The sequence below is a fragment of the Poecilia latipinna genome, unplaced genomic scaffold (genome assembly GCF_001443285.1).
Source record: "Poecilia latipinna isolate Pla-1442-1.1 unplaced genomic scaffold, P_latipinna-1.0 Scaffold1121, whole genome shotgun sequence".
In the NCBI taxonomy this organism is placed as follows: Eukaryota; Metazoa; Chordata; class Actinopteri; order Cyprinodontiformes; family Poeciliidae; genus Poecilia; species Poecilia latipinna.
In genome coordinates, this window is record NW_015113737.1 from 1 (window position 1) to 23,826 (window position 23,826).

The window sequence follows — 23,826 nt, forward strand, 5'->3', positions numbered from 1 at the left end:
ATAAAATGACATGGCGGGCCACATGTGGCCCGCGGGCCTCGAGTTTGACACATGTGCTTTAGCGGGTTAAATAATGCGGAATGACTAAAGAATTTACTTTAAATATTTAGAGTAGGGCATTTTAGAATACAAAAAAATGCAAAAATGTCTTATATAGGAAAGGAAAAATGCTAACCAAGCTCACCTAGCTTGACGTGAAAAGTAATTTCCCCACCACTTTTGACTGATATAAAAATTTGATGACTTGAAACATTTAAGTATGACAAAAAATATTGTAGCTGCAGAGGAGCAGGTGTTTTTCGAGGTTTAAAATTTAATATTATTACCAGCACTGAAATGGGAGTCTCCAGGGACCGCTGTCAAACACAATAAGCTGGGGAAGGAAAATTTATGATGCTTTTTTAGCTAAATAACCTCTGATAAAGGACAAACTGCTTTTACTGGTCCAAAAATATGTGAACCTCATCATTCTGACTGAAACAATAACTTGACTTAAGTGGCCCAAGAAACCATAAAATGAACAATATACGGGCTGTCAAGACTATAAAATCTCTGGGTGAAGGCTTTCTACCCTTTATGGCTCGTTTTATGTAGTCTGAGGGTTAAAATGTGAAGTATTTATCCAGGCGGCTTCAGATACTCTGACAGCATCCATGTGAAGTCAGGAAAGCAACATTTAGGATGTGGAAACGGAGCCGGATTTGATCTAAATACAGCATAAAAGCTGCAGTCTAATCTGGACTTGTCCTTCCTTCAGGCCAATGCTTTGTCTCATGAGTTAAACTTGTTCCTCTTGTGCCGACATCCCTGCACACCTCAGGGCTACATTTGTCTCAGTTTTTTTCTTTTTTGTACAAAGATACTCTCTGGTGAAGTTCTAAGAAATGGGCCAAGAAATATCACAGCATTTCAAATTAAGGACTATTTTTATACTATCTCAGTTATTTATAGTGTTTTTATTTAATTTAAAGATAAAAACCGACTTTCTAATAATCTCATGCCTCTCAAAAGTGCTGCACTGTAAAAATAATTTTTAGAAAAGTTTTTACAGGAAAACTCTGTTGTTACCCGACTATTCATGTAAAAATGACAGATGTCAGGTAATTAACTCTCGTAAAAAAATAAATAAATGTAAATTAATTTACAGTGATTAAAATCATAGTAAACTATATTGATAATCTGTTAAGTCTATAAAAATTTAATATAAATTTTGCCTATATATATATATATATATATATATATATATATATATATATATATATATATATATATATATATATATATATATATATATATATATACCAGAGATGATGATAATAGTTACATAATGAATAATCTCCGTTTAGATCATAATCTCCAGAGACTCTGAAAACACTGATAATCTGAAGTCTGCGTGGTTTTAAATGGTTTCTGTTTGGCTGCTGCAGCTAATCTGCAGGAAAAAAACGTCGTTCAGCCGGAAACAAACCAAACCAAGAACTTTTGGTCCAGTTTCTACTGCAAACATCTCAGTACCAAACTAACCTACAGGTAACGAATCAGCAAGAAACAAGAGCCAATCATTTCTTAACATAGATTAAATGTTCTTGTTTCATTGGCAGATTATTTCACTTATGAAATGGTAAAAAAGTCTTGTTATAAGTTAAATAATCTGCCAATGGGACCAGAACTTTTTAAAAAACAATATTAAGGGTCAATATTGGCTCCTATATCTTGATGAGAAGTTACATGTAAGTTAGTTTTGTCTTATTTTGCTCTAGAAACTGGAATGCAGAAGACACAAATTCAGAAATTAGAGAGATTATTTGGCATTTTAAGATGACACTGATTCCAAATAAATTGGTTTTGGAGCATAAAGATCACAACCATCCTAGAAACCAATGAGCGCCAGGAAGCCAATCGATGTGAATTAAACATTCTGCCAGAAGTTGGGGTCAAATTTCCAGACTGACTGACGCCAGAAGTTCATTGATTGATGCAGAAAGTGTGGTTGAGGTTCAGCGGTGGATGGATGAGACGTTGGGCAAAAACATCCATGAAAATGTTAAAAAGTCTGAATGAGACCAGAGCAGTTTCTCCTTCAGGGTTTCTGTGGCTCAGCAGATTTACAGACACCGACATGAAAGGAGGGATTTTCAGGAACGCAGATGCTGCGGTTGATTCTTCTCCTCGTTTCTGCCGCAGCAGAGAGAGAAATATTTACTATTTAAAGCTGTGCTGTGTTCAAGCCCGGGTCGTCTCAGTTCTTCTGCAGGTAGAACTGAAGGAAGGGGGATTTGTCTCGGTAGAACGACTGCAAGTCGATTAAATAAAAACATAGCTGAGCTTCTCATTGGCTGTTTTTGGACCACAGTAACTTTCTTACTGCTATGCTAATCTTTCAGTCCAATTCCTGGTTTTTTATGTGCTGAAAGTGCTTAAAACTGCATTTGTAGGTATTTTTTGCTTCTGCCACACATTAGAAACTCCTGTGACTTTACTGCATAAACCATCAGATGTCCCATTTAGTAAATCTTCACTAAATGTTCCTTGTACTTTAGAAGGTGACCTTCAGCAGTCATTTTTGGAGGTTTAACCAGCTTTGTTACAGTGTAAGTTTTTAGAAAGCATAATTCCTGCAAAGTTTCCAAAATGTTCTACAGTTTTTATTTCCTCACAATGCTTTGGGAAAGTTTGCTAAAAATTACTCCTAATATTCTGGTTTACATTCACCAGTGTTCATGAACTGTCAGGGTACATTAGCTAAATCCTAAAGCTAACTTTCTGAATCCTTTATCCAGTTTCAGGGAATTTTGGCTAAGTGCTAAAGCTAACTTTCTGAATCCTTTATCCAGTTTCAGGGAATTTTGGCTAAGTGCTAAAGCTAACTTTCTAATGTCATCTAGCATGTGTGTCCTTGGCTAAATGCTACAGCTAACGTTTCAGTAACCTTTAGCTAGTCTTCAGGGATTGTTAGCTAAATGCTACATCTAACTTTCCAGTTTCTTCTACCATATGTGGAGTGTGGGCTAGATGCTATAGCTAATGTTACAGCATCTTTAGCTAATGTTCAGGGTACATTAGCTTAATGATACTGCTAACTTTCTGAATCCTTTATCCAGTTTCATGAAATGTTGGCTAAATCCTAAAGCTAACCTGTAGCCTTTAGTCAGTGTTCAGAGAATATCAGCTAAATGCTACAGCTAACTTTGGAGTATCTTTATGGAAATGTAATGTTCACTAAAGAGAACAAAAAAAATTAGGCTAAAAGAAATATTGTAGGTTTGAATGAATTAATTTTTTTCGTTTACTTCCAACAAAATGTGTATTTTGAAAAAGAGGTGGTGAAAGCTTGAGGCAGGGAGATTTTAGCATAAAGAAGAAACAATATTTCAGTAGCAATTAAAACAATCCAAATCCCAGATAAGCTGATAGTTTACTGAAGATTACCTCGCAGGTTTTAAAATACCGTTTTCTGTTAGTCAAACTGTTTTATCTTTGGTATTTTTCATCAGTTCTTTTTTACCAAAGAAATGGAGAATTGTGTCTCTGTGACAAACTGCTGGTGTCGACTAAACAGAAACAGAAAAATCTCTATCAGAAAATGGAAAAATAACAAATAACTTCACATCTTCTCACAGTTTCACCACAGACTAACTGCTGCCTGTTTCTGCTTTATTTACTCTGTTGTGCATCATCTCTCCACTGGTTGATCCAAATTAGCAGCTATCAACGTTGTGTGGATTAATTACACGTTGCTCTCTGCACTTTCTGCCACCAATTAAACAAATATGAAACAATGAATTAACTCATCAGCTGGAGACAGAAAGGCAAACAGGATTATTCATTGTTTACTGTATGCAGAAACCAAACTCGACCTGTTATACTAATAAATTGGTTAATACAACAGCAGCATCTTGTTTTGCTGCTTCTGGGTTGAATTCTCAAACAAAAGAAAAGATTTTTGACCACATCACAGCTGCTGAAGGTCGACTCAGACTTCATCAAAAATGAAAGCAGACTTTAGAAAACTCGCAGCGAGGGACGGCGCTTTGCTTTACTGGTTTCCATGACAACAAGGAATACTGCAGAAAAACATGCAGATTGAGCGAGGTATCGACACATTTTTACGTCCAAACCCAACAATTCTTCACGCTGAAATAGAAACACTTTGGAGCCACAGTCTGGTAGAAAAGGATAAAAGTAGAAAAATAATAAAATGTTACAAAATGTGTCTTTTAGGAAATATTAAAAACCCATTTATCACCTGAAATCAGAGTAGAAATCCATCATCAGCAGGTCATTTACTGCTAGCAGCTCTTTGGGAATCACATTGTTGTGTAGTTTTGTCTGTCAAACTGAATTATGTTTGGTAATTTCATTAATTAAAACAGAGAAATGGGAGAAAAATGCGACAGGCTGCTGGTAACAAGTCCCCAAGGATCTAATTTATTTTTGCTCTTGACCTGAAAAAGTAGCTGCAAATATTCACAAAGCGAATTCCAGAGACAAAATAGATTTATTTTGAGTAAAGATACAGAATGTTCTTGGTCCCATTTGGAAAAGTTGACGGAAACAATAAAATTTTAAATTATTCCCTCAATTTCACAAAAAAACATTCTTACGCTGGATTGTTTTTGTCCGTTCAAAATAAAATAAAAAATTGGAAAAAGATTTGCCGAATAAGGTCAAACGTAGAGAAAAATCCCGACCACTGGTGTATCTGGGCCTTACCAGAGGCATGAAATGCTCTTTAGTTTTCACAACGTTTGGCTATTACAGCCATGCGTAGCGTCAAAATCTGACTAAATCACAATTCGCTCCAAACCAGTGGATGGAAACATTAAGTAGTTCACATTTTTGTTTTTTAAGTTTGCTCAAATTTCACCCAAACTTTGAAAACCTGTTTTAGTTGAAGCTGATTCATCCCTTGAGTCCTGAAAACGAAACTTTTGCCTCCAAAATGATTCCATATTGTTTAAAACTTGGTACAGAAAGAAGGCTTCAGTCGTAGACGAAGCTGTTTGAACACAGTGCCCCAACGCCGGACTAAAAATAACTTAAAAATGAGTTAAAAATGGAAGAAAACTCTTCAGAAAACCAGCAGGAGTTCTGTCTCTGTCCACGGTGCTGAAATTCATCCATCTCCAGCAGCAGAACATTTAGGAACCGTTTCACGTTGCTTTGGATCAAATCTATCGCTGTGCAGAAATGTGAATAACTCTGAAGGATCCAACCAGGCGGCAGGAACATCTGTCCAGAATGTGGGTCAGACTTCCTGGTCCCAGTGGGCCTGGAAACAGGAAGTGGAGCTGCAAACTCCTGTGGGACTTCCTGGTTTCAGAACAACAATCTGCTGCTGGTCAACAAACCAGCCATGATGGTGGCAGAGGAGCGACGTCCCAGCAGGGGGGAAACATCCAACACAAGTTAAAAACTGGGGAAACAAGTTAAATCATATAATTTTAATCTGTCCCAGTTAATCCATGTGACGTATTTTCTTTGACTCCGTTACTCTTGTGGTTTTCGTGGTAATGGTGCGGAGATGAGGATGGGTTGCCTGAAGACTCCTGTGGGATGACACAAGCAGAGAATAATCTGAAAGAGAGGCATTAAGATTAAAAGGTAACAACTGCAGCAGCGGGAATCATCTGGAGCGCATATGTCGTCCTTTGCTGCCATCTGGTGGCAGGTTTTAGGAACACACGCATTCAAATAAAGTCTGAAAGTTTTATTTTGGACAAATCCATGAACAGAGGCTACAGGACAGTGGAAAGTTAGCTGGAGCCAGTACCGCACTTGCTAGATAATATTAGAGAGTTAAATTTTGTCATAGTGGAGTCAAAATTCTGTTTTCCACAGAATAATGGAAAACAGAGCAAAAACTGGAAGGTTTCAGCCGATGCAGCTAAAAACAAATATTTACATAAAAATAAAGACAGCCATTTTTTTCCTCTGCAAATTCTTTCATTTCCTCAGGACTTGGTAGAATTGCACCGAGTTCTGCTAAACGTTTTGGATTTTCTTCCACAAGTTCGTCAATAATTTGCTGTAATTTCATCTCATTTCTCCTGACAGAAAGTGGAACTAGATCAGGTTTGTAGGCCTCACTTTAATTTACGAAGTGCACCAGTCCCTCCTGCTGCTAAACATGATGACCTGCAAGCTTCCTTCATACATATAGTTTCATCAGACTGCAGGACATGTTATGTATTTGTGTTTTATGGCTTCTTCCTCACTGAATAACCTTTCAGCTCATGTCGGCACAAATCTTGTTTTTAAAAATGTTCTTGTCTAGAAAACAGAAGATTTTTTTTACCCACATCGTTTTTTTTTTTACATCACATAAAGACAGTCTGTTAAAATAGATCCACAGGTGTAGGGATAATTAACCAATCAGAAGCTTGCAAAGGGATGACATCATCATCTGAGAATTCCAAATTCTATTTGCTGATAAAAACAGAAATTTGTTAAAAATGTACAAAAAATCCCACAAAACCTGTTGGATTTCAATATTTTTCAGGTTTCTGAAGGTTTTCTTTGGTTGCTTGATAAAAACAAAGGAAACAAGAATTATTAGAAGATGTTTTATTCACAATAGAAGTGTAACAAATATAGTTTATTAAAAAGTCTGCTGCTCAATATCATTTTATTCCATATCTTCAGAAGAATCTTTATATAAATGCCAAACGGCTTGTCTGCCGCAATGCAATATTTACATATCATATCAACAATAATTATATTTAACACAATAAATCAAATTTCCCCACATAATTAAAACACTGCATACAAATGTAAAATAATCTATGTGCAATGGAATGATTTTCAGCGAGTTTTTCTACATTTCTGAGGCTGTTTTCACACATTTGAAGCTCTAAAACGTCAGCTGTTTGGGCGACTGAGTCAGTGACAGAAGCACAATGAAACACAAAATGATCAGGCAAAAGTAAGAACAGTTTTATGGGAATAATTTAAATCTGAAGGTGAGGATTCGACCAGATTAAAGCTGCGGGAGACAAAAATAAAAATATTTTAAAAAGCTGCATTTCAGCCCTTTATAGAGTCTAAAGCCCAATAACTAAAAAGTCTGAAGAGCTAATCTCATTTCCTGCAAATAAAAAAAATACAACTTCTGATTTAAAAGATAAATTCAACCTACAAAGCAGCATCTCATCTTTTTAAATCCTTAATTTCACCACAAATGAGCTGAGAAAGGAGTAAAAAAAATCTAATCTAAACATTTTGGCTTGATTTTTATGAATAAATTGTGTATTAAATGTAAATTATTCATGTTAAAGCTGTAAAAATATATGAAAATTCTGCTTTAAGTACCTTGATTAATACACAAATAAAAATCCACGGATTCTGAGTTGAATTACATCCAATAATTCAGCAGAAACTAAAACTAACAAGTGAGCAAAACGTTTCTTTCTGAAGCGAAACGGTTCAAGTTTTAGATTTTTTTCTTCCTCTGATTTTTAGTTTCCTGTGTTTGCGTTTCCACCTCTCGGTAAATTTGTTCTGCGCCTTTTTGTGCTTTTTAAGACAAATAATGCGTGAAATAAAGCAAAAGAATTTCACATTTGATGGTACATTCATTCGGCTCCATTTCTGTCACTTGAAAAATATTTGAAAAAGAACCAACTTAAGTCTTTTTTTTTGTTTTGGCAGATTGTAAAGCAGCTGCTTCTGCAGTTTGTTTACTGATTAACCCACAGCGCCCCCTGGAGTCGGCTCCCAGCACCTGGATCTCCTATGATCTACCAGAAATAAATTATCACAATCGGCTGTTACAGTTTCAGACAAAAGACAGAAAAACTATCCAGAGAAAAATGATTAAAAAAGGCAAACTGTTAACAGAAGAAAATATTTAATTTGAGATAAATTAATTAAATTATTTCCCTGTCGGAGGAAATTAAAGCTTTTTTAATTGAGATTTAATCCCCAAACTTTGGAAAAATAAATTTTAAAAAATTAAAATTTTTGACATCGAAATGAAAAATGACTTTAAACTGATATTTAATTTTTCTATTCAACCAAAACAAGAATTTAATTTAATCAGTTTCAGAAAAATAAAGTCAAATAATCTTAAAAACAATCAGAAAAATTTTTTTTTCAGTTGAATTTTACCGTTTTCTCAATTTTTTCAGAGAATAAAATCAACAGTCTTCCTCTGTAAACTTAAAAAAAGATTTTTTCAGGTTTTCCAGCAAAAACTGTCTGCATTTGTTCATTTTTCTCTCCTGTGTGTTTTGGTAAAAAATTAACGATTAGATCGAGTCTAATCGGTTTCAGTAACTTAAAATGATCAAATCCAATACATGCTGTAAAACCGATGAGGAAAAAATTTATGGATTTGTTTTCAGTTGAATTTTACCGTTTTCTCAACTTTTTCAGAGAATAAAATCAACAATCTTTCTCTGTAAACCTAAAAAATATATTTTTATAATGTTCTCCAGAAACACTTTTCTGCTTTTTTCACTTTTTAGTCAAAATGTTTTGGTCAGAAATAAAAGATCAGATCGATTCCAGTTGGTTTCAGTAAGTTAAAGTGAAGAAATGTCATATATACTTTAAAGACAATGAGATTGATTAATTGATTTCAGTTTAATTTTACTGTTTTTGGTACTTTTTCAGAAAATAAAAACCAATAAATCATTTTTCCTAAGCATCCATAAAAACCTGCCTGCATTTTTAAACTTTTTTTCTGTGTTTTGGCCAAAATTAAAAGGTCAGACAGATGTTTTTTAAACCTCAGATAAATAATCTCTGGCGCTGACGCGACTTTTTTTAATGACTCGCCATCTGCCGTCTGTCTGCTCTAAAACTGGGCTGATGAATTTGATCCGCCGCCTCCAACATCATCATCTGGCAAGACGAGAGAAAGATCTGCGAGCCTTGCACATTGTGATTGGTAATTACTTTATAATGCAGCTAATTTCACAGTCTGCAGTCATTTGGACCAAGATTCAGGCAGCGCAGCAGCAACCTGCCACCACTAGGTGTCACTGCAGCCTAGGAAATCAGACTTTTCACTCTGAAGAGGGAATTACGCATCTGATCTCCTACTTCAGATGGATTTTCCTCAGAAAGGAGTGGTAATCCTTTTATTCGTGTCCACGTTTGGTTAAATCTTCATCTGAAGGATGGAAACATACTTAAAGCTGAGAGTCTTTGCTAAAAAAAATCCCTTCTTTGTGTTCATGTGAACTGCAACTCCTCTGTTTTTACCAGCAAAGGCACTAGATTAAAGACTAAACTGGATGAAATCTGGCTTCGTCTCTGTGGTTCCGGGGAAAAAAACGATAAATTAATCGTGATGTAAACAACGTAAAAGCTGCACTACGTCAGTATGGCTTCAATGTGACTGAAGGTGGAGCTTTGAGAGCAAAGTTGAGTTCCTGCATTTCCTCACAGAGGAGAGAAGATCCTGCAGCCTGCCTGATGAAGAATAGGAGAGGAAGGTTACATCCACTCATCAATACCAACTTCAGCTACATTTAAATCACCGCAGAACAAAATGATTAAAAACCGTCCAACTTCCATGATTTGTTTTAACAGTAAGAACCGTGGATTTCCTCTAATCACAGGGTCAGATATGTACATACACCAGCGAGGCCTGAGTGGCTGTTTATTTAGATCTGATCCAAGATTTTGATCAAAACAGGCTAATCAGCTAACTGGGTTTATCGGGACAATTCCCAGCGGGCTGGTCTTTTTTTTATCATTTATTGTGAAAAATTTCTCGACACTTTAAATGAGTCTTAAGGAACTAAAACGATCACTTAATGTTCATTCAGATGAGTGGATGTAAACTCTGGAACAGCAGCGTAAATGTTCAGGGTCTCAGTGGAAGCACTGATTTCAAAATTTGGGCCGATATTGATATCCGATATCAATATAATGGATATTTTCCCACATTTCTGACAATGAAAGAACAACCGATATCCCAGAATCCTCTGCAGCATCGCCAGCACATTGGTTATTAATATCGGGCCAATTCCGATATTTCATGCATCCCCGAAAATGAAATAAAAATAAAATAAAATAAAGCTCCCTGACAATTTAAACTGCTCCAAAATCCATCAAAAAGTAATTTAAGTTCACCAGTTTAAAAAAATATTCAAGTCTGAGGTCATTAAACTTAAAATCAAACCAATTTTTACAGGAAAAAAAGGCGAAAACAATCAAGTTAGGAAGAAATAGTTTTTAAATCCCTGTCCTGGTCAAACTGATGGAAATGTGAGATAGAGGAACAAAACAGCTGGTCAAAGAAAACCAGCTGAATTTACTGGCAGATAAGAACGAGGCATGATTTAGAAAGATGAAAACATTAAAAAAGGAAATCCCAGTGTTTCTTCAACCAAACGGATCCTCAAGCAGCGAAAAGGAAACAGGAAGTGACCCGGGAGTCTTTGCGCTCGCCGTGTCACTTCGTCGCCCCTGTCAGTCAGAGCTGAGGGGTTTTTGTGCCCAAACGTCTTTAATTCACAGAGCCGCCTGGTTTCACCCTCGCAGAGAAAAAAACTAAACAAACATCCTGATAAATAACGTGACCGGACAAAGAGCAGCTGATTATCTCTGCCGCTTCCCATCCAAACAGGAAGTTCTCATGATTCCGGTTTTAAAAAAGCTGCTCCGGATCCGGCCCAACCGGAGATCAGTGTTTGCAAAAAGATTCAAAGTAAAACAAAAAAAAAAAAAAAAATCAGATAAAACCAGAACAGATCCAGTTTATAAAAAGAACAAAAAAGTCAAAATCCGACAAGGAGGAACCTGTCGCCAGCAGGAGGCTCAGATATACAGGGTCAGAGGTCACTGGGAGGCTACTCCACTTCGTTGGGCGTGTCTGTTTTGTCCTTCCTGATGACGGGCAGAGGGTGAGCCTCGGTGTTGAACACCCAGTGTTCGAACGGCAGGTGGTCGTCGTCAGAGAACAGCAGGTACAGATACCTGCAGGAAAACACAAATTAAAACTTTTCCAGATAATTTTCACTGCTGGGCTAACATTTGCTAAGTCAGTTAGCGCTTCAGCTAGCGTTGAAAACGTTTATCGCATTAAACATAAACTGTGTAACAGCAGATTTGATCCTGCTGATCAACTCTATCAAATACCCAGTTGACCCGTTACAGAAAAAAACATGAAAACTTAGCATTTAGCATTAGCATCCGCTAAATACCATGTTGTTGAAGTGCCGTTGTGTTGCATCATGAAACCTCAGGGAAACTATAATTTTTTCTCCCCAACGTAACAAATTAAATGTTGGATTTTCTGTGTGAAATTATGCAACAATTGTCCGGCTTGTGTCCAGACACAAAACCTGCCGAAATGATCAGTAAAAACAAAAATAACTGGAAAGGATTCGAGCTAAAGGTGTGACGCTGCGGCTGGCAGGGGAGACTTGAGACATTTGGTGTTTTTCACAGTTTCTGTCTCTATTTGGAGCCTTTTTTAATTAATTTTTTTTAGATTTATGTAACAGACATCGTCTGGCTGACATATCTGTAATTACTGAAGCTAAATTAGAAGCTTTTGTTTTGTCGTTATTCCTGGAAGTTTCTGCAGATTTCAGATTTGTATCTCTGGAGCTTCGATCAGAACCAAAAAGAGTTTAAATTCATTGTTGTATGATATTTATTATGCTTATTAATACTGTTTTGTGACAGTATTATACATTAACCAGCAGGAACAAACTAAACTAAAATATTTGATAAACTCAACTGCTCTGAGAACAAAACAGTAATTTCACAAAAAAACAAAAAAAATTTATATATTTTCAGGCATTTGCAAATAGAAATAATTTTGGCGATTCTAACCAACTGAAAACAAGAAAAGTTTACTCCGATTTAACTTCAGAGTAAGAAAAAAAAACGTGTTTTTATCTATGAATTTGTTTGATTTCTATTGTATTTTTCCAAATTTAGGATTTTAATGCAATTTTAGATCCATTAAATTACGTTAAAGCAGGAAGCAGGGGAGTCAAACTCATTTTAAATTTTAGCTTCGTTAAGATTATGAATGTTTTCAAAGTGCTGTTTGTGGCAGAATGTAGTGATAAAACAAATTAAATTGTTAAAATACTAATATTAATCTTTCTGCATTCAATGAGTACGTCTTTAAATTTAATTATTTTGAACATATTTCCAGGATTTCACATTTGTTTTTGTCATTTCTTGTGCATTGATTTTGTGGAGCAGATTTAGAAAAATACGTTAAAAATGACATTTTGATCCCTGCTACATTGATCATTAACCATAACTTGATATAAAGTAAAGCTGAGGAAATAGTGGAGTAAAAATAAGAAATACTGCCCCCTGTAGGTGGAAGGTAGCATCACTTAAACCAAATGTATTGTTGACGACATGATGTGTCGTTTTCATGATTTCATGATGTAAACCTGTTTGAACGGCCTTGTTGCTTAAATGTGCTGTACTAATTAACACAACTGAATGTTTTTAACCATTTTTTGCAGAAAATCTGAAATAAAATCACAACTATACACCAGCAAAAAACAAACAAAAAACAACAACAAAAAATACTGGTATCTGTTTATTGTGTGTCAATTTCCACAATTTTGGAAAAACTAGAGGAACTGACTGATGTAATTTAGCATCTGAGGGCCGCAAGATTTGGTGTGTGTGCGTGTGTGTGTGTGTGAATGAAATAACCTGGAGCCTGTGTCTGAAGCTGAGCAGGAGTGAAAGGCAGCTTCAGTTTGTGTCAGCTCAGGCCTGCGGGGCAGAAGGGAACGCTGCTCGGTTTGGACTTACTTTAGCGTCTCGGCCAGGTAGAAGCTCTGCTGCACGTCGTCATGGTTCGGAGACGAGGCGTAGACGTCCCGGACGCCGCTGTAGCCTCCTTCTAGTCGGCAGTGCTTCTCCAAGGCCTGGATGAGACGCAAACAGACAAAGTCTTCAGCTCATGTCCTTCATGTAGAAAGGGAGCTAAATGAGTTCTTGTTTTATTTTAAAGGGGCAGTACTGTATGTTGCAGTACCATTTTATACCACAATCAAGTTACTATTTTAATTTCAGTTGTAAAAATGCTACATATATCAAATATGACTTTAAAATTTGCCTCTGTCTCTTTAAGAAGCTCCTGTTCTTCCTGAAACTCCGCCTACAGGAAGTCATCTCAACATTGCTCCTCTAAGTCTGTCTTGGTAACAAATTGCGATAAATGATATTATTGTTTTGGGACCATTTTCAAGTAATACAATAACAAAGTGGCGTAATAATGCAAGAACACATCGTCAAAGATGAATAAACTTTGAATTCTGATGAACATTTAACATCAGATCTGGAAGACATTTTAAATATCCAAAAAAAATCAACTTAAATAAAATTAATTATGAAGTTTCTGTAAACAAAACTGTCCTCTAAAAAAGGGGCCAGTTTAAACTCTTATCCAGTTTTTGGCAGAAAGAGAGAAAAGAAAAAAAAATCATGCAAATGAAAATTATTCAGCTTGTTTTAATTTATTATGTGATTAATTGATTTATTGTTTATTGTGACATGGCTCCTCCATTAAGCCTTTAACAACGTTTTACCAGAGTTTCACTGAGAAGCAGCTCCTTTAATGAGCTCAGCAGTTCCACCAGGTGTTTGCTAATTGCTGCTGGCTAGTCTGAAGGAGCACAGTAGGGGAGGAAACTTGATTGCCATGGCGATTAAAGGATTCCTCAAATATGCATAAAAGAATCGAGGTATGTGTTTGATGAGGGAATAACATTATAAACATGATGTAAAGTTCAAACTGTTCCTTTAAATAAAACTACAACAAATTTATGAGTGAGATGAAGTTATTTCACCTGGACAGCCTCCCAGCCCCACTCTCTGTACTTGGGGTCGTGGGTGAATCTCCACATGTACATGTAGGTCTCGATGACCTCTGGGCGCAGGATGAAATATTTCTCATTCTGTCGGGTCGCGATGGCCTCAACGCCGCCGTCGAAGCGGAACGCCTCTGGACCGAGCTTCAGCGCTTCGGAGAAAGGAAAACAACACAATTTAAGAGTCAGATCGCAGCTTCTATTTACTTTATGTCAAGGATTTATATCACCTGACAGCCAGTGTTAGTAGACTTCAGATTTATATGATAGCTGCAGTATAAACCTATCATTTATAATTTAGTTTATGCTACATATGTGGGTGCAGAGAACATCATCATAAAACGGTTTTCATTTTGCTCATGGTCGTAATCCTCCAGAAACTTATTGAAACATCTAACAAAATATTATCATCATCATTACAATCCTTTTCCAATGTTTAATAAAATAAAGATAAAACAAAAACAATGATAAAAGAATAAAAATGAATGCTAAGACAATTTTAATGATAATAGCATAGGCATTAGAAATGCGACCAACAATTAATTGACGATTAATTGAATAAAAAAAATCTCTAGATTTTTTTTTTTAATTTAACCTCTTTACATTTTTATACAATGTTAAAAGTACATTAAAAGATGCAGGGAAACAATTCTCCAGTTAACGATTAATCGATTACTAAATCAGTTGATTATTTTAATAATCAATTAGTCACAATTAATCTGATTAATGGTTTCAATGGATTTGTTTCATGAAAGTAAAAAATTCCTAGATGAAGGAATTTTAAAATAATTGAATCCCCGAGAATTTAATGATCAATTTATTTAAAAAAAAAAAAGGCACCACAAGCTTTAAACAATAAATAAAATCTTTACTAAGACTAGAATCTATTTAGAGTTCATTCTGAAGTTATTATCATGAAATATTACATTTTCAGGCGATTCACAGGCTCGTCATGGAGTTACCTGTCCTGGCGTACGACTCGTGGCAGGTGCGAGCGATCTCCGCCGCCTGCTCCATCTGGTGGCCTGTCTTGTCACCGGGGGCCCCATCGGCGCCCAGAGCGATCATGCCGCCGGCGAAACACGTCAGGTGGCCCATCTTGTGCTCCAGCAGCCCTCCCTTCCACTCAGCTATGTAGGTCAGCCCGCTGCTCGACTTCCTCATCAGGTTGGTTTCTATCGCCTGGAAGGAAGAAACAGGGCGGCGAGAATCAAAAAGCATGAATCCAACGTTGTTTCTATGATAGGGATGCAATTTATCAATTCTTTAGTTAATTGATCTTATCTATCGACTAATGATTAATTGATAAGCAGCAATTTTCTCCAAGAATATCTATAAAAGATATGCAAGTTACCAATGATTTCGTTTATCTAAAGTTGATTAACTGTAAACGTTTAATTGATTAACGGCCACTTTTACTTAAACGAGTTTTTTCTAGTATCAAAATGGCTGACTGTCTTTCCATAACACAAAGAGCTAAATTTTCCATAATTTGCTGAATTAAAATGATTAAATTCTAACATTATTTTCTATCAGTTGTGTTAAATACAACTGATAGAGGAAAATTTTGGTTTTCTCACATTAATTAACTCAGATATACATATATACAGTATAACAAACCAGGAACCTCTTATGTTGCTGAATTGAAAAATAAAATAATGTCAAACATAGTCTGTTGCTCTTGAAGGAATGTTAAAACTGTGCACCAACTCAAGTCAACCGTGCTTACTGGCGCCATGTTTTTCCCCATCGCGTTAATTTTCTCAGTTGTCCGCCCTGCCTTTCTATCAAACCCTCACCTTCGTAGCACATCGGTAATATTTGGTTGAGAAGTCGACGCTGCTCCACCACACAGTAATATTAAGGTAAAACTTCGTCTATATTTCAAAACAGAACACAATAAAGTAGACTTTTAATCCCACAGCGGACTCTGTTTCTCTTTCCCGCTCCGCCATTTTTGTTTCTCTGCATCAACGGCTTCTCTTACGAATGACCAGCGGCGCCCTCTGTTGGATGGCGGCCAAACTACAACCCTAAAATAAGGTCTAAGCTGACTTTACAAGTTAATCGTTGCACTTTTGATTAGTTTTAATCTAAAAAACAATTGCTCGACAATTTATTATAAATCGATTACTTTTTTGGATCACTAGTCAATAATCCTCCCAGATTTATAGTTATTGTCAATATTTTTGCTCTTGAACGCACCACAGTGAGACAGAAGGACATCCAGCAGCTTTCTCCAGCTGAGACCCGTCGCTTGTCACCACAACTTAACTTGATGATTTATTATAATGGAGGAAATAAATAATCCTCTGGGTTCAGGAGGATTTTTTCCCTTCCTGCAGATCATCTGTTCAGCATCTTCGACTCTGTGTGAGCCGCTTCGTGAGGTTATTTAAATAACCGGACTTTTGTAATGTCTGCAGATGAAAGTAAATACCACAGCATGACTGCTTTTTATTACCCACAGCTGACCTTGCTGTTGTTGTCCGCCATTATCCAGCATCATCTATAATGACTCAGAGGCTGCATGAGGGATTTAAACCCTGTGGAGTAAACGGCAACACTTCACCAGCTGTAAACAAACACCATGCTGTCTGCTTAGAGGGAACAAGTGGAAATTAGACGTCCACTCGCTGTGAGGTTTATGTAATACCACCAGGTTTTAAAAGTTTCATTTGGTTGGACCACATTCTGGGGATATATCGTCTCTAATTTCAGCTAAAGAACATTCACCACTATAGTTTTTAGTTGATTTCCCTATTTTTTTTGTCTTTTTGCTCCAAAAAGAAACGTTACTATAGTAGATCCTAAAATTAAGTTAACATCTGCTTAAAACTGTCTATTTCAATAGTTTGAACACCAAATATACCTTAATATGTATTAATACACATTATATTGCTTTCGACTCATCACTGGAGCAATGACCAACATATTTGACATCTATTGATGATTTTTATGATGGCACTTGACAAAATAGGATGTCAGCTGGTGACTGTATGTGGTTTTTATGACTTATTTTAGTGTTTTTATGATGTAAAGTACTTTTAACTGCCTTCTGGCTGAAATGTGCTATACAAATAAAATTGATTGGATCTATGTTTCCATTTGTCAGGTCTCTCATGTGGAAAGAAGAAAGGAAAAAAAAAAAAGCGAATTAGACGTGTCCATCTACTGGTTTGGAGCGAAACAACTGGGCTACGCAAAGTTTAATTTTTGTCAGATGTTGACTCTAAGCATGGCAGTAAAAAAGCAAGAAGTAGATGTTGCAAACTACTAACTGCAGTGAAGCCCGTTACCTAGCAACCTCAGTGGAGTTCCGACCGTTACCTAGCAACCCAAGCAAAGCTCCAGCAAGTTTGGTCAGCTGGTTCCCCCCTGTATGAGATGTACAATGGCTGCTGGAAAAGACAAGTGTTTTGCTGTTGACTTACCATCCAGAAACCATCTGTTGGCTCCACTTCTGCTTTTAAAAGATGTACGGTTGTATAACTGCACATTTGTTTGCAGCCAGTGTAAACATTGACTTGAGGGGGCGTGGCTAGCAGTGGCTTATTTGGATTTAAAGTGACAGGAGGCCCTAAAACAGCTGAAAATCGGACTGAAATTTGATTATCTAGCAATGATTTTGAGCTAAAAATATAACTAACATGTTTTGTATCACACATTGAGCTAACATAACCTGTTCAAGGAAGCATAATAACTAAAGCAGGAGATCAGAAAAATCACCTTCCATTAAGTTTGACATGTTAAAGTGAAGCCAAAGTTGTGGATAAAGACATATTTAGTATTTCTGACCAACCTCTGAAGCTTTATTTAAGTCCTTGCCCTTTATTTAACTTGAGCAGTTAATCCAATAAAGACCCTCCCAGCATGTGTGAGTGTGTGTGTGTGTGTGTGTGTGCGCGCGCCTCACCTGCAGGGCATCATAGTACATCTTCTTCCCTTCCTCGTCGGTCTTGTCGGACATAAGCCAGGCCTTGAGCAGATACTCATAGAAGCTGTCGCCGAGGCCACCCACAGACACGTGATCTGCAGCAAAGATTAGCGGAGGAACATGAATCAGCGCCGCGTGGCTCCGGCGAGGCCGCTGCACAAACACCGCGACATTATTCTGGTGGCAGGCTGATCGAGTAGTTTCTAGTTTTTGTCCCGCTGATAGTCGGCGAAGGCTCATCCATATGCATGCGTCATTAACGCAGTCCGGCCGCGTAGTGAAGCGCAGAGATTAAATGTCAGCTGTGATCATCTTGAGGCGAAAAGAGAGGAGGAGGATGAGGATGATGATGATGAGGAGGGTTTGGTTTAAAGAAGGGAAACATTTAAAAATAAAGAATCAGCGACGAACAGAAACCTAGAATAATATTTATACACTATAAAAACACAAAATCAGTCGTTTTGGTTTAGTTTCTAATGTAAATATCTAAGTACACTTGAAATAAGAAAACTAACTTGAAAGTAACTATTCAGCAAGAAACAGGAGCTTATTTAAAGTAAATAATTATATTGATGAAAAGGTTCAAATTATTTAACTTAAAACACGAGATTTTTCCCAGTTTTTTTTTTAAATTATAACTTTTTTATGGTAATATTACAACTTTGTTTTCAAAAAGTTGCTTTAATTTCAATGATCCCTTCTGTGAGTTGAACAGATTACTAATGCCAGGATACAAGAACTTTTCTTTAATTATGAGAACATAGTCCCAATATTAGGAGAAAAAGACTCAATTTTACCAATAAAATGTCCTAAAATAACAAGTCATTTTAACATTTATTGTCGGATTATTTCAACTTTGTCTTACAACTATTCTTGTATACCATTCTTTCATTATTATGACTTTATTCTCAGAATTAAAAGTAAACATCTTAGCCTTTATATTTCACTATAGAGTTGATCTGAATTCAAAATCCAAATAAAACACATTCATAAAACAAGATGGCCGCCATGGGTGGTTTGGAAACATGAACTAAATTTTAAAAAACCTGATTAAATCGTTTCATTTCTCAACGACTCAAACCTTAAGGTAGAATATAAGAGTTTATAAGCGTCTCTCCTGCCAAAATTCATATCTTACAATTTATGAAGCGAACCCAGCCGCCATCATATACCTGAATAAACGACTTTTATGCATTCATTCCTCTTTATGTTATCTAAACAGCAATTCTACTTTTATGCGTCACTTAATGAAATACTTGCCTGAAAACACCGTAATCAGCTTCGTGTCACATAAATATGAACAATTATAACCGCTCATGTGTTTAAATGGTTGTTTTACTGAGCATTTCAGAGCAGTCTGCAGGAACAGATCCATATTTATCCGGATCTTTCGTAAAAAGCTGTGCAGTAAAACTATACCTGACAGCGCTTCAATAAAAGCTGAGAGCATATCAGCGGGTATTAAAAACAAAATAATAAAACCAGGAGAAAGGATTTTTACTTTAATGTCACATTCTTTTTCGGTGAAAAGCACAAATTTCTCTTTTTTTTGGTTTTACAGAGGACAGTAAAAGTTAACAACAAAGTGATGTGAATAACAGGTGAAATTGGATCAAGAATGTAGAAGTTTTTATGGCTGTTAAACGTAAAACACTAAAAAGTCGAAGGTGGGTTTAATTTGAGCTCGTCTGAAAGGATCTTTTCACCACTTTATCTTCAGATGTGAGGCTGCTGCAGTTTCTGAATAATTCTTTAATAATTATTTTTATTAAGGTTTTGTAGATCAGTAGATTTACTTCAGATGCTTTCAGGTGTCAACAGATAAATAATGTTTTAATCAGAGTTGGGTAGAAATCAGTTGCATTTATTCAAATACAAAGAAACCTTTTAGAAAACATTTAGTTTTAGGAGTATTTTTACATTTTATTTTGAAGTATTTCTACTCACTGAGTGGAAAACAAACATGTTTCAACCACAAACTCACACCTGCAGATTTTGTTAACGTTTTTTATTGAAATAAACTGATTTAGAAACATTTTATTTTGCCTGATTTTGTTATTTCTTGTTAGTTTTATGAATTACCATTTTGGTTCTTACCAAAACTTCCACTTAACTTTATACTCTGGTCCATCTGGTTATGTAATTTTTAAATGTTAAATGATTTGATAAGTTACTCAGTACTTCAGTAAACTTTTAAAAAACATTTTTACACTTATTTGAGAAAAAATATGTTGCAGTTGTATAATTTCTGCCCTCCTGTGGTTTTAATTATGTTTCATTACATTCTGAAGCCTGATTTTAATACATTATTAGATATTGCAGTGTCTAGTCCAAGTCTGGACTAAAATGTAATTAAGATGTTTCATTCATGGCTGAATAAAACAAATTCTGCAAACAGGAGTGGGTCCAAATTTCCCCACAGATCAACTCTTTCCTTTAATAAGAGAAGTAATTGTTTAAAAACTGTATTTTTTTTATTTATCCAGGCTAAATATGACTGATAGGAAAGTTTCTTGGATATATAAAACATCCCAGCTTTTATCTTCGCTCTGTTATTCTTTGTTCTCCGCTCGTCCTTCACGTCCGACGCCTCCATCATCATCATTACCTGTTTAGCTCCGTGGTTTTAAGAGTCGGCTAATGGGTTTAAAATTACATCCTATCAGGAACATAAAAGCATCTGAACGGACCGGGAATGAAAATACTTGACGGGTGAAGAGTGGGCAACCAACCCGTGAAGTCATCCAACAAGGTTCAAACGGCAGCTTCAGGAAATGGAGCATGACTTTATCTGATGCTAGTAAACATTAGCATGCTTTTCAGCACATGTAGCAATTTTTTTTTCATTCATAAATTTTGTCAAAGTTCAAGAAGAAAATGAAACATTTTTCTTTAATTTTCCTGCTGAAAATGTTTATTTCTACAGGAATCTCTCTTCTTCTGCTAATTCTAGTTGGTGACAAAACATTAACATCCAAAAAAGATTATAATTTAATATTACAATTGTGAATAATCTCAGTCTGATCCAGACAGTTAAATGATTACAGCAGGAGAATAAATGTACATCAATTCTCCTGATTTAAATCTGTACAATTACAGTGAAAGACGAACATAAAGCGCTGCAGAACAGCAGCAATTTGCATGAATTAGTTCAAACCTGGGCGACGTTCATAATGTAATAAATTCAGATTTCTATTGTTGGTTTACATAATGAATTCAGACAGTGTCTTATATGTTAACTACAGCCTTTCTTCTATATGGGAAGCTGTAAGTTTTGTATAGTTTTCTGTTTGTAGGAGTTTAAAGATGTGCTTTAAAATGTGTCAAGAACAATAAAAGTTTAATAATATCAAATGAATGTCCTAAAAGCCCCAGAGAGATGCTTGAATTAATTAACTGGAGCTGTTCTGTTTTGGCAGCTGTTTTGGTAAATACCTTTTAGTTTAAATGAATAGCGCTTGAATTTATTGTCACGTTTATTGAAACTTTAAATCATGACCACATGCTTCTTACAGCCACCGTTAAGGTTCTGATGTAAACAGATAGAGTTACTTACGTTGGCCCCACTGGCCGCTGTTCGGGTTCAGGTAGTTCGGATAAAGTCCCTGAGGTTTGTCCAAACGGTTCAGCACTTTCCTGATGTTCATTACCTGCAGGTACAGAAGTCAAGTTTCAGTAAAACGGTTGTTTTGAACAGATTTCCATGGTTTTGCTTTGGTTACCTTTTGAGCAAACTCTGGGTTTCCGGAGAGTTTGCTGAGGTGCATGAACTCCAGATGGAGGGTCCCGTACTCTGCCAGGATGCTGCTGCCGCCTGAAGCCCAGGGCCAGTTCCTACCCACACCACTGGACACAAAGAGGGGGATGGTTAAGACGGAGGGACGAGAGAGACGGAGGGACGAGAGAGACGGAGGGACGAGAGAGAGACAGAGAGAGATGGAGAGAGAGGGAGACGGAGGGACGAGAGAGAGACGGAGAGAGAGGGAGACGGAGGGACGAGAGAGAGACAGAGGGATGGTTAGAGACAGAGGGACGAGAAAGAGACAGAGAGAGAGAGGGAGGGAGAGAGACGGAGGGACGGAAAGAGGGATGAGCGGATAGATGAGTGGAGGAATAAATTATGGATAAATGATGGATGGATGAATCACTATGGATGGATGGTTGGTTGGATGAATAAATGTATTTATGGTTGAACTGGCGGTGGGACGGATGGACGGGTGGATTGTTAGTTGGTTGATTGAATGGATGAATCGGTGAACGGATGAATGGATGGATCAATGTTTAGAGGCATTATTGTATGGATTATTATCATCATTCTATGGAGTTAAACAGACGGATCAATAGTGGAAAGCTCAACATAAAGTCTGATTTCAAACTAATGGAAACAGAAATTTCTTCCATGTTTCACTTTCCTAAAAACAATTCAAACTATTTTCCAGACTTCCAGTTTCTCTCGGAAGTGTCATAAAAAACCAAAGTTGCATTAATGTGACAAAGAGACGATGAGGAGATGAAACGGTGAACCAGGAGTTAAAGGTCAAATAAAACATGGAGGCATTTATCAGCTGGATCCTGGATGGGAGCATTAAACCAGCAGCCGTTTAAAACTGAGCAGCTCCTTTGATCCAGAAGTCGTCTTCGCACTACATTTGCATTCTTCTTCTTTTGCTTTTCGATTTTAAACAGATTCCTAAAATAAACCAGGAAGCAGGCAGATCGACATCACAAAAAGCTGCATATTTTTCCTTTCTGGAAACAACCTGCTTCCTTGACAAGTACAAAAGACTCTGCAACACAGTGTCTGCAAGATCATTAAAGCCACTGATGAGACAATTTCAGGCCAAGGACTGATGACTCTGATGGCAATGCCTCAAGTGAGTACTCATGAATACATATTGGCTATTTACTTCACTGTCACTGCAACACGAAGCGCACAAAACAACCGCCGCATTCAGGGAAGAGATCCAGCAAATGAGAGGAAGAAGAAGAAGAAGAGATCTGTGAATTGGGAGAAGAGCCACACTTGCACAGATCTCTTTAAGGACGTGGATGAACATACTAATTATCCCCCCTTTCAAAGCCATCATGCTGCACAAGGCGTAATTTGTTTCCCATTACACCCTGGATTTAATCAAGTCAGCCAAACAGAGGGAGGGCCAGGGGAGCAGCAGGCAGAGAGACGCGGCGGGGTCACCGGTGAGAGACGGGCCCGTCAGCGGAGACCCGGGTTCACCGATGAGTCAGTCTGAAGACACGTTTAACCCCTTCAGGCCCAAATCCACTGGAATGGATGGCTACAGCCCTTTCTTCTGGGTTATAGTACCATTATCAGTTATTACTGCTATATATTACCATCATTAGTTTTTCCTCAATTTTTTATATTAGACAGATTCGGTTGTTATTTACCATCATCATCATTAACATTATTATGTACCTGTAGATTTTCTAGTCTTGTCATGAGTTAGTTTGAACCATTTTGTTTGTGTAATATAATTTATTTATCTTACATTAAACAGGCACATGAATGTTAGAACATGGTTTTAATTACAGATTTTGGTTAATTATTGAATTGGTAACTGATATATTTCATTAACTTGAGATAAGTGTCCACTTCTTCCTGCTCATTGTCAAACATAAAAGTAATGGTAAGTAATTATTTTGTCCTGCTGATTGTTTTCTGTCTTTAAATCCAGTTTGAAATAAATAAATTAAATATGGCTGATCATGTAAATTTAAGAGAGAACCTAAAAAGATCTTTAACAGAATGAATTAATTTAAATTCAAAGTTTTAAATTCTTCCTTTCATTTATCTTGGTTTTTAATTTAGCTTTGATATTGCTGAAATAGTTTGTCTTTTCGTAATGTTTGTTGGACGTTGAAGAGGTCGATTTAAATGTTGTGTTTAATTTTGCCTGTGTTTTATACCATTAGATCTTTTTTGTAATGTTTGGCGTCTATCATGGTAGAGAATAACGGGGATCCTTAAACAAATGAATAAATGTAGGGACTTTGTAATGTGAATGATTCTTATTACCAAGTATTTTCCTTTTGACCAATGACATGGACAGATGGATGGAT

The 23,826-nt window shown here is 36.5% G+C and overlaps 1 protein-coding gene across 1 annotated transcript in view; it reads right to left on the reverse strand.

The window, feature by feature from the left end:
- Positions 1 to 10,171: 10,171 nt before the first annotated feature.
- The window catches only part of LOC106959810 (mannosyl-oligosaccharide 1,2-alpha-mannosidase IA-like), a 68,940-nt gene continuing 55,285 nt past the window's right edge, over positions 10,172 to 23,826 (reverse strand). Inside the window, exons 3-9 of the mRNA XM_015052591.1 lie at positions 21,471 to 21,594; positions 21,305 to 21,398; positions 17,728 to 17,843; positions 14,774 to 14,993; positions 13,791 to 13,963; positions 12,751 to 12,866; positions 10,172 to 10,932 (exon numbers count right to left, since the gene is read on the reverse strand). Coding sequence (XP_014908077.1) covers positions 10,806 to 10,932; positions 12,751 to 12,866; positions 13,791 to 13,963; positions 14,774 to 14,993; positions 17,728 to 17,843; positions 21,305 to 21,398; positions 21,471 to 21,594 — 970 coding nt within the window. The 3' untranslated portion in view covers positions 10,172 to 10,805. The remainder of the gene's footprint in view (positions 10,933 to 12,750; positions 12,867 to 13,790; positions 13,964 to 14,773; positions 14,994 to 17,727; positions 17,844 to 21,304; positions 21,399 to 21,470; positions 21,595 to 23,826) is intronic.